General features: G+C 37.4%; 1 protein-coding gene across 1 annotated transcript in view; it reads left to right on the plus strand.

The window, feature by feature from the left end:
* Window positions 1-4,826: 4,826 nt before the first annotated feature.
* gammaSnap1 (gamma Soluble NSF attachment protein 1) overlaps window positions 4,827-12,582 on the plus strand; it is a 43,283-nt gene continuing 35,527 nt past the window's right edge. The window contains exons 1-2 of the mRNA XM_076200895.1: window positions 4,827-4,961; window positions 9,347-9,414. Coding sequence (XP_076057010.1) covers window positions 4,903-4,961; window positions 9,347-9,414 — 127 coding nt within the window. The 5' untranslated portion in view covers window positions 4,827-4,902. The remainder of the gene's footprint in view (window positions 4,962-9,346; window positions 9,415-12,582) is intronic.

Raw genomic sequence — 12,582 nt, forward strand, 5'->3', positions numbered from 1 at the left:
TCTTTTTCTTGTTTTTGTCTTGGGACATACTTTTCCACTCCTTTTTTGTAAATTTTTGTCAAAATATTCCATTTCTCTTCCACTGATGTTTCTTCTTTGTATATTTCTTCCCAGTTTTCTTGTTGGAAGAATTCTCTTATTTTATCAAAGTTTGTTTTTTCATACATCATTCTTCCTTTTCTATATTGTTCATTTCTTTTCATATATTTTTCTTCATTAAGTTCCAGTTCAATCAATATGTGGTCACTTTTACCTATTGGTGTTTTATATTCAATCTTGTCCACTATTCTAGGTTCAGATGTAATTATTAAGTCTAGTCTCGATGGTTCTTCTTCATTTCTATACCTAGTGTTCTCTTGTATCCATTGTGTCATTGAATGGTCAGTAATCATCTCAAGTAGAGCATTACCCCATGAGTCATCACCACTCTTTACTGTCATTTCTTCCCAGCAGATTTCTTTGCAATTAAAGTCGCCCATCATAACTATTCTTCCTCCGTCTTCCATTATTTTATTTAATGCTACCTTTGTGTCCTCTAACATACTTTTATGTTCACTCTCCTCCCATGAGGCTGTTTTCGGAGGCACATAATTGATCACAAATTTTCTGCTCTTCTTATCTCGGTCTTCCACTTCTATCATAATCATCTCTACTGTATTCTTTCCATATATGACACCTTTCACGTTTATATCCTTCTTAGTCAGGAACATAACTCCACCCCCTTGTTTTTTCTCTCTGTTTCTAATCCAATAATTGTATGCATCATGTCCTACACTGTTGGGTGGTAGTGGGCCTTTTAATTTTGTTTCTACAATTCCCATTATGTCCGGTTCTTTTTCTTTCAAATAATCATTCAGTTCATTCAATCCTGTTATCAATCCATCTATATTTGTGTAAGACGCTCTTAGTTTTCTGCCACTTCCATTGTGTTCTCTGTTTCCCTTATGTTTTTCTTTTGTATGTCGAACTGCTTTATTTTCATGTTCACTACTCTCCAATAGAATCTCTCTTTCTCTGACTCCGTTCTTTCCTCGTTTTTTGCCTTAGCTTCAAGTCTTTTCTGCTTTTCTGCCTCTGTTTCCTCCTTATTCATTTCCCTTTTTATCCATACCTTTTTATATTGATCATTTGTTGCTAGTTTCCCTGTTTTGGATAGAATTTTCTCTGCCGTTGTTTGTGACCTGAATTTAATCTTAATTGGTCTGGTCTTATCTGTACTATATTTTCCGAGTCTGAATTTTTCCTCAATTTCCTTTATAATTTCTGGTTCATCTTCCTGGACTAATTTTAATAAACTGCTTACTCTTTCATTTTCCTCCTTGATTCTTGCGGTTCTATTTGGGTTATGTTTCTCTTCCATTCCTAATATAATTATACATTTCTTTTTGTCAGCTAATTCTCTTACTATATTCTCCTTCTGTCTCATCACTTTAATAACTGAGTCTTCATTATGTTCTTTCAATTGCTGTTTGACTATGTCAGTGAATGAAACCTTATTCCCTTCTTGGGTTGTTCTCCAATTTTTAGCTTCTTTAGCTATTGTCTCTCTGTTTTCATTACTATTCTTCAATTTCTCATTCTCCTCCTTTACATTTCTTAACTGTCTTTTTAGGTCCTCTATTTCATCAGTTAAGTTTCTGTTTGCCTTCTCTAGTTGTTCCAACCTTTCAATTCTCTGGAAAATGGAGTCAACATTACCTAACCTACGTTCCAAGTCCTCGATCACCTTATCAACTCTCTCCTCTAGTCTTATCAGTCGGGGGGGGGGGGTTGTGTCCCCCCACCCTCTTTAAATCCCTGGAACATATTCTCGTCACTTTCTACTGTATTGCTCCTCTCTATACTTCTAATCTTTACATTTTTATTAGACATTTCATCATCGCTCAGTCTTTTGTTTACCTTTCGCTTGTCTGGCTGGGCCAAGTCTACTCCCTCCTCATTTCCTTCCATTTCCCTCAGTAATCCCTCCCCTTTTCCTCTTTCCCTACTTTCCCACTACTCCACGAGCAATTTCCCCCCCACCCTGTAAAAACACTAGGCACTTCTCTTTGCGTTGGGATCCACAGACTTCAGTTTTCTTCAGAACGTCATCCAAGCCGTTCATTCGCTGAAGTGTGTGTGTGTGTGTGTGTATGTATGTATGTATATATATATATATATATATATATATATATATATATATATATGTATATATATATGCATATATATATATGTTGGTAAAGGTGGGTGAGGAAGACATAAATCAGAATCCAAGTTTATTTCTGACTAGTTTCGCACAAATAGGCTTCTTCAGAGAAATAATGTAACAAGGAGAAAATAATGCGAACATATATATGGGGCACTGAGGAGCTTCGGAGAGCTCACCCAGGATCGCCTCTGTGTATTGGGGATTTTGTCCTGTTGTCCGTTATTGAGGGGTCTTTGTTCTGGTGGCGTAATGTCCTAGTTATCCTGTTGTCCGTTACTGGGGGGTCTTCGTTCCGGTGGCGTAATGTCCTAGTTGTCCTGTTGTCCGTTATTGAGGGGTCTTTGCTCCGGTGGCGTAATGTCCTAGTTGCTGTTGCTATGGCTGCGGTGGATTTTGTCCATTTGATGTCACCCGTTCTTTGGTTAGTATTTTCATTGGTAGCAATATACAGTGCTTCCAGTGCTTTCCTTTTCGGTTTGGTTAAATTTTCTTCTAGTATTTCTGCTGCCTCCCATTTCGGTAAATGACTCTTTTCTTTGATATGATTGACTAAAGCACTAGTGTCGCGATGGTATCTGACATCCGCTCTGTGTTCGCTGAGCCTTTTCTCTAATCCTCTGTGCGTTTCTCCAAAGTAAGAAAGGTCACAACCACTACATGGAATTTTGTATACAATACTTCTGTTTTCGTGTTGATCTTCTATTTTCTTTTTCGTTAAGTCGCCTATCTTTTTACCTGCGTCACTCACGATGGTTAAGCCAGTGGATCTTAATGCTAGTCCCAACTCGTCTGTGAATTTAGAAAGGGGGACTACTAGGTAACGATTGTTCAGTTTGTCTTTTTCTATTTCATTTCTTACTCTGATCGTTTTAGCTTTAGTTAGTAAAGACGTCAATAAACCTTTAGGGTAACCCAGTTTTGTGAACGCGTCAGTTACATAACTGATTTCTTCCTCGAGGAATTCTGGGCTACATATTCTCAGAGCTCGTAGAAAGAATCCTATTACTACACCCGTTTTTGTTTTTCTATCATGCGCACTTAGGAAGTGAATGAAATCGTCCTTATTAGTAGGTTTTCTGTATACCTTGAATTTCACGCTCGCATCTGTTCTCATGATGACCGTGTCGAGAAATGGTAAAGAGCCGTCTACTTCTTTTTCTGTGGTGAATTGTATTTTATTATGGACTTCATTCAGCTTTTGTAGTAGAAGGTCCGTGTTTGTATCCTTGTGTGTCACGATTAGACAGTCGTCGACGTAACGATACCATTTTGAATCATTATCGATTATCTTACTGTAATGATCCTTTTCTAGGGTCTCCATAAACAGTGAAGCTGCCACAGCACTCAGTGGTGAACCCATAGGAAGGCCTTCGTGTTGTCTAAACTCTTGTTGGTTAAAACTAAATGAACCGAAATTAAAGCATAATTCAATCAGTTTTATATAGTCTCTCTTATTCAATGGAAGGTCACTCTCATCGATATAGTCAAGCACTTTTTTCACTGCATTAATGGCACCAGATATTGGAACGTGTGAAAATAAGGAAATGACATCTGCACTTACCAAAATCTTATCTTTGAAGTCTACTGCTTTTAGTCTATCAATTAGGTCTGTTGAATTCTTGAGGTGAGTACCACTTATCTTGCCCAGAGAAGATGACAATGGTTTGGCGAGATGTTTCGCCAGTCTATGTGGGGCACTTCCTATCCCTGATGTGATGGGTCTCAGGGGAACTCCTGGAAGTGCCCCACATAGACTGGCGAAACATCTCGCCAAACCATTGTCATCTTGTGCGCAGGACATACCTCGTGTATATAATATATACTCCTCATTGGACGTCCTGTGTTGAACAAAAAAATGACCTTAGAGCGCACAGGACGTCGAACTCCTTAGTTCAGCATGCGAACAAATTTGCCCACCTTCCCCACTGGAAAGAGGTCAAAATCCTCAGAAAGGGTCATGAAAAGAAGACAAGAAAGCTATTGAAGCTGCATATATAAACGTCAATTAAAACACTAATGGAAGAGAGGGATTTATCTGCTTATCGAAGGTGGCAAGTGTCCTTATATTAGACTCACTGAGATACCGGACAAATGCTCACCGCCCGGACGCTGCGACCTGACCGAGAGGCCCCTCAGGAATAATATAAAATGTGGCATGTAAAACCTTCTGAAGAAGACCAAAGTGGTCGTAACGTAAGAGTATAATCTATTCCAAGAGCATTTTCGTTTTACTTCCACCACCCGAAATCTCTCATGTCATATATGTATATATATATATATATATATATATATATATATATATATATATATAATGTATATATATAATGTATATATATATGTATATATATAATATATATATATATATAATTGTGTATGTATATATATGTATATATATATGTGTGTATGTATATATATGTATATATATATGTATATATATATATATGTATATATATATATATATGTATATATATGTATATATATGTATATATATATATATATATATATGTATATATATGTATATATATGTATATATATATATATATATGTATATATACATATATATATATATATATATATGTATGTATATATATATATATATATATATATATAGACACATACACACATACATCACTTTTATAAAAATCACAAACTGATAGTACTGCGCATAACTCGAACGCACACGCATCATCTGTCAGGTGTCAACAATAGTAAACATGGCTGCGGCAAAGAAAATCGAAGATGCAGTCGCCCATATCAGAGAGGCAGAGAAAAGGTGTGGCCCATGTATTTAAATATGTAAAAATTAAGTTTCAAAATGCACGATTACCGTACCAAGGGACATGTCGTAATAGTTGTTTTGAAATGACAATGACACTTAATGATTCTGTGACGAAAAAGAATGCATTCCACTGATATGACATGTCATGTTATTATTAATTTTAAAGTTTTCATTTGTGTGTGTTTTCTGCGGTAGAATTAATTCGTAACCATTTTTATGGCTGCTAATTTGCAGTTTGAACCGTCGTTACAGAATCAAATGAGATGTTCATTAAACCCCATATCGTAGTGGGTGGAACTTCCTCTTGATCCAGAAACTGCCAGGCAGTTGTACTCTCTTATCTTTTGACCATTTATTAACCATAGGGTGACCTGCTATTTTCACTGTATGGCTATATTTTGATAGAAATAATGCCAAGGAATGTTTCACTGAATATATTTTGTTAAGGTTATGTTAGGTTAGGCCAGTATAAAGTGAAAGGTTTTGCCAATAATTACCTGGAATGTCCTAAGATTTGCTTTTTTTCAAAGGGGGTAAATTAAATGGATAGAATTGTCACTAACATGATGATATTGCCATTGCTATGTAAAGGGTGCACATTTAATCAGTATCACCAAAACCAACTGAAGGACTTGGTCTTGGAAAAATACATATATATGTATATATACATTTATATATATAGATGACCGAGTCAAAACAAGTCAAAACATGATATACTCCCAGCCTTCTCTCATCCTGGGTCTCACTAATTGCCGAACAAACCGAACAAAACCGATAAAAGCCGAACAAACCAACAAAACCCAAACAAGGACGGTTTTTGCTCAAATGCACACTTCTATATATATATGGTTGCATTATTTGAACTATTTTCTTTAAAATGTGTGATTTCCATGTAATATGATCAAAGAGAAGTTACGTTTTTATCCTCTGCTAAATTACCGACCACATCTACGATTCGTCCAGCCACATACATCATCATTTAATTCTTGATACAAGTAAAAGAATGATCTCTAATCACGACCGGGTATTTAAAAATTCCCCCCAAAAATGCCACCCTACAAATTTTCCTGCCAAACACAGTAAAAACATGCCAAAAATGCAAAATTTGGCATTAAAAATGCCAATCTGGCAACCCTGACACTCAGTGATGATCTGCACTTGCAGAACATAGATGGCAGGCTAGTGGTATATTTGTAACCACCAGTCGGTAACTTTGCAGAAGCTAAAAACATAACTTCTCTTTGGTCAAATTATATGAAAATCACACATTTTAAAGAAAAGAGTTGAAATAATTCAACTATATGCAGTCTATTACACTAATAACACAATAGTAAGAAACTTAATAGAGTGAAGTTTGATCCATACCACCAATGATCAATGAGGACGGGCTGGATAAAGACGTAACTTCTCTTTGATCAAATTATATGGAAATCACACATTTTAAAGAAAATAGTTCAAATAATGCAACTATATATGTATAGAAGTGTGCATTTGAGCAAAAACCGTCCTTGTTTGGGTTTTGTTGATTTGTTCGGCTTTTATCGGTTTTGTTCCGTTTGTTCGGCAATTAGTGAGACCGCATTTATATATATAGATGACCAAGTCAAAACATGATATACTCCCAGCCTTCTCTCATCCTAAACCGTTTCTTTTCCATTCTATCTTAGTTCTTTGTGGATGAAGGATGAAAAGAATTACTTAGCATTGCAATATTGTCATCTTAGTGGTAATGATCTTGTCTTCATTTGTCCTCATGAGGATATTTAGAAAATTTGCGAGAGAGACCCTTTCAAGCCTGTGACTCTTGTTAAGCAGTCATATCATCTGCGTGCTGGATGTGCTAGGTTGCTCCAATTATTTAAAATTAAACCTTATAATCATATTTAAAGATTTTTAATTTTTCCTCTCGGCTCCCCATGAGGAACTAAGATGAGAGGGAAGCAAGGTTGGTGGATGGGAGTGGAAGGGGTGGGAGTGGAATGGGTGCCTTTTGACTTGGCTACTTCCTTTATAAAGTGAAAGTAGCCCTTGGTATATAGATAGATTTCTCCAAAAACTATCCATCTTCTCAAAACAAACTTCATTGACCACCTAAGCTAGTAGACTATTCCAACATTGACTACTGATACTGAATTGCTAAGACAGTTTTCCTTCTCTCCAGCCTGGCCTTTTCTTGTAAAGGTTCTCAATGCGCTCTCTTGTTCCTGTGTCCTCATGCCAGGTGAACACCTGCTGACATGCATTGTCATTCAATTTTCCACTTGATATTTTAAAGACCTTTGATGTATACCCTTGAATTTTTCTGTATGTCAAAGTTGGTAAGTCCAATTTTCTCAATCTTTCTTTGTATAACTTACCCTTTAGTGTTGGGATTATCTTAGTGACTTGTTATTGTACATTTTTAACCATATCTGTGTCCTCTCTCTTAACTGCTTCAGTTCGATGATGCCTATGTAGGTATCATGAGGCGTGATTGGGTACATGAGGATGCTTTTTTGTAGTTGATTCTGTGAACTGGTTTGATCATGTTTTCTGTGTTTGTTATTACTAAGAGTAAAAGAGTACGAGTAATACACCAGTGACTTTATCTTTTATAATGCAAGTAGTGTGATGCATCGTACATATGGCAGCCGATGCTGTGTGTGAGAATTTGACTTGTACTGAAGTGGTTAAATGGGTACCATACATGATTAGCACATTCCAAATAAGGCCTCACCAAAGCAATATTTGATGTCTTGAACTTCATCTCATTCAATGTCACAAATGTATTCCAAATGATTCCTGTTACACTTCTTGATTTTTTCAGTGAGGTTTTATTCGATTATTACTCTCAAATCCCTTTCATATTCCTCCTCTTAATTCTTTCTTTATTTCTTATGTAAACTTGTGTTCCCCCACACTTCCATACTCTCAATTCTTTTAAAACAGCATTTTTTTTTTATATGGTTGAACATATACAGTCATTACCTAGATCAGTTTTCCATTCTTTCATAATCTTCCTGATCTCGTATCTCCTCATTATCCTTTTGTGCCGCCCGCTTAAGTAAATAAATTGCTGTTCTGGGTTACCTCAACCAGATCATTCACATCGATTACAAATAACAAGAAACCCTTGTGATATATCATTTGTAATATCCCTCATTTCTGATTGATCAGATTTTTTGCCATTCACCATCACACACTGCTTCCTTTCCTTATAGAAATGACTCTCCAGTCTAATAGTTCTCCATTAATATCACATTTTCTAAGCTTCACAAATAATCTGTAGGAGGCTGTATCAAATGCTTTCCTTAAATCATAAAATACCATATCCACCACCCATCCTATATCAGTTGCCTTGGTCCACTTATCCAACATCTATGTTAGTTATAATACTGTCACCCTCCTTGGTAAGAAACTATATTAACTTTTACTGGACAAGTTATTGTCTGCCATATGTTTCATTACCATTTTTCATTAGTTTGCTTATATCTCTGGTGAGACTGACGAGACCAATTACCAAAATAATTTCTGTCCCCTTTCTTAGAGATTGCAGTGATATTGGTAATTCTTTAGGAATATGTCTTCTCCTCATTGAGCTGTTGAAAATTATCCACAGTGGTTCCACCAGTACCTCAGGAACCTCTAATATTACTCTTGGGTGTTATTCGTCTAACTGTGGGGATTTGTTTCTCTTCAATTTCCACACTGGTCTTGGTATATGGTGCTGCAGTGTCCATCTTACAAGTGGCTGCACCATGCATCAAAACAACGAGGAGAGGAAGAACCGTAGTTGTCAATCTGTATAATGGATGATACTGTGATGCAAGGAAGGGAGGGGCTAGGGAGTCATTATGAATGATATTTTGATGCAGCCCAAAGGGATTTCTCCCAGTCTTCTCTTTTTCCTGCATGAGGGGATGGAGAGAGGGGTTCGCAAATTAAGTGAAGTGGCCTTGCTGTGGATGTGCTGTGTCTTGCTACATTGCTTCTGACTCAGGGCAGTGGGTGAGATGTAGGGATGACCCATCATCTGGGAGGAGCCAAGATAAGAGGGAGGGAGGGAGGGGGTGATTGGGAGTCGAGTATATGGGGATGGAATGGGTAGGAATGGATTTTATGCCTTTGTTTTTTGGCTACCTCCCTTGTAAGGGGGAAAAAGCTGTTGGTATATGTATGTATTTCAAAGAAAATCAATATAGCTAGTCCAAGGCTGTTTGCAAGATATTACAATACTGTATGGGTAACTACACCTTGTTAAAATTGTTCCTCAAGGAAACTTGAGGCCATAAGGAAAAGATAGTTGATATATTTTATTTTTTGTGTTGAATATTTTCATAGTCTCGTTCGGGCTGTAAATTCATTTCTAACTTGAACCGCAAATTTCTTTTCATGTCCAGCCTTAAGACGAGTCTACTTAAGTGGAAACCAGACTATGACATCGCTGCGGATGAATTTAATCAGGCAGGTGAGTTGTGTAGATTAGTAAAGGTAATATTAGAATGCATGAATCATGATTGAATAGCAGTTGTGAATTGAGCTTGAAATTTGGCTAAACATAGATACACAGGAATTTATGGAATGGAAGAAAGAAATTGAAATATTCTCACATACACATACACATTTCAACATTAAGAAATGTAGCATAATGGAATTTGGAAAAAGCAAAAATAGAATATCGGGTCAATATAAAATTGGAAACAAGGAAGTCAAAAAAGTCGATTCAGAAAGGGACCTGGGAGTGATCATCTCAAGAATCCAAAGAGCAGCAACAAAAATGGGACCTACACTATCAAATTTGACATACGAACAAAGATTGGAGAAATTACATCTATCAACACTGGAACAGAGAAGAGAAAGAGGTGATTTGTTGACCATTTGCAGAATTATGAAAGGGATGGAAATTCTTGATAGAGACAACTTATTAAAATGGGACAGAAGAGAAACAATAGGACAAGAAAAGAAGCTTAAGAAGGACAGTTACAGAAGAGATCTGAAAAAGAATAGACTCCCACATAGGGTGATTGATGTCTGGAACAAACTAAACGGAGTAACAGTGAGTGCCAAAACTATACACAATTTTAAGAAAAAACTGGATGCGGAGATACGAAAATGGGTCACTACGAGCATAGCTCTTGTCCTGTAAAATACAACTTGGTAAATACAACTAGGTAAATACACACACACACACACACACACACACACACACACACACACACACCTATATATATATATATATATTTATATATATATATATATATATATATATGTATGTATATATATATATATATATATATATATACTGTATATATATGTGTATATGTATGTGTGTGTGTATTTACCTGGTTGTATCTTATGGGAATGGGAGCTACACTTGTGGTGTCCTGTCTCTATATGTCGCCATATTTGATTTGCTCTTAAATTCTTGTATTGTTTTTGCACACACTATTCTTTCATCTAGCATATTTCATACATCCATCACTCTGTGAGAAAAGCTGTTTTTTCAGGTCTCTTCTATAACTGTCCTTTTTGAGTTTCCTTCCATGTCCTCTTGTGTTTCTCTTATCCCAATTTAATAAGTCATCTCTCAAAGATTTCCACACCTCTCATAATTCTGTAGATGGTCAACAAGTCACCTCTTTCTCTTCTTTGTTCCAGAGTCGGTAGTTCTAGTTTTGACAATCTTTCTTCATAGTTGCTCTCTGGATTCTCTCAATCTTCCTTATATTCTTTTTAGTTTTGGGTGGCTATAGTGTCACTGTGTACTCCAGTTTAGGCCTTATCAGTGTGACTAGTATTTTCTTTACAATTTCGTAATATAAGTAAGTACATACATACATATACCAAGGCTTTTTCCCCCTTCCAAGGGAGGTAGCCAAAAAGGGAAAGGCATAAAAACACTCCCACCCATTTCATCCCTAAATACACTCCACACCTCTCCCACCCTCCCTCTCATCTGAGCACCTCCTGGATGACGGGTCATCCCTGCACCCTGCCCACCGCCCTGGGTCAGAAGCAGTGTCGCAAGACACAGCACATCCACAGCAAGGCCGCTTCATTTAATCGGCGACCCCCCCCTCTCCGTCCCCCCTTGCATATAAGGAGAGGACGGGGAGAAATCCCTTCGGGCTGCGTCAAAATTTGCTCACACATACTACCCACCCCACCCCCCCGCCCATTCCTCCTCATGCAATCACATCATCCATACACAACCATTCTCCACTCACCTCTGTCTTCCGTCCTCTCCCTTCCTTCCTCAACAGACATTCCCCTCTTCCCCAAAGCCCCCTTCACCCCATCCATCCACCTCATCCTAGGACGTCCCCTCATGTTCACTCCCTCCACATCTGCCTTCCATACCTCTTTTACTAGTCTTTCTTCACTCATTCTTTCCATGTGTCCAAACCATCCTAATATTCTTTCATCAACCCTATCTCCCAAATCCTTTTTCACCCCTGTTCTCCTCCTCACCTCCTCATTTCTCACTCTATCCAGCCTAGTAACCCCCACCATACTTCTCAGACACCTCATCTCAAACACATTCAAACTCCTTCTCTCTTCCTCTCTTATGTTCCACGTTTCTGCCCCATACAGTGCTGTTGGCACAATCACTCCTTCATACAGTCTCCTCTTTGCATCCATTCCCAAATGTCTATTCCTCATTACACTCTTTAATCCACCAAGGCATTTACTCGCTTCTCTCAATCTACATTCTACCTCCACCTTCACTCCACCTTTTTCCTGCTACACTTGCACCCAAGTATCTAAAACTATCCACTTCCTCCAGTCGCTCTCCCTTAATGTTCACTTCCAGTCTACTGCCACTTTCACCCCTTGTACATCTCATCACCTTACTTTTACCCACATAAGTAAGTAAAAGTAAGTAAAGGGTGATGAGTTTGTTCAGGCATTTTGTGAGTTTGTAAGTAACAGATGGTATTTGGCTGATAATAGGGTGAAAAGGGAATCCTTTTTTATAGGTTTTGATGTTCCCATAAGTATAATCAAGTTTGTAATCACCATCAATGAGAGTTTAGGAGAACCAGCAGTACCCTTGTTGTATTTTATTATACAGTTATGATGGGTCTTGAGTTTTTTTTTTTTTCTTTTTTTTGTGATCTTGAATTTTGTAGTGCCTCCCAGTATGTTCATCATTTTGTTCATGTAGTCTTTTTTATCCAAGATCACAAAGATGGAAAATGTGTCAGCCTGACAGATTACAATAGCATCATCTTTTAATTCCTTTGCTTCAGCTTTTAATTTGGGGCTGAGGAGATGAGATGAATGAGGAGATGAGATCAATGAGGAAACCTTACGAGCAACCTATGGGCAACCTGTTGGTGCTCCATGGGTAGCTACGTTGACATCCTTTCCCAGGGTTTATTTGTGGGTAAAAAATCCTCCCCCCCCCCGCCACACTCCATATGTCATTCCTGTTTCTTGTATTATTGTGTATTTTGTAACTCCTTAAGATGACCTCTGATCAGGTCGAAAGACGTCTAGAGTAAAACAACACGTACCTTGGAGATTCTATCAATACCCTGACCTCCAACCTTTGCTCTCTCATAAGAAATATTGAGAGTATTTCATACAAATTGAACTATATATATATATATATTATATATATATTATATAT

This window comes from Oratosquilla oratoria, chromosome 17 (assembly GCF_046742065.1).
Source record: "Oratosquilla oratoria isolate Oo_2021 chromosome 17, ASM4674206v1, whole genome shotgun sequence".
NCBI classification, from domain to species: Eukaryota; Metazoa; Arthropoda; class Malacostraca; order Stomatopoda; family Squillidae; genus Oratosquilla; species Oratosquilla oratoria.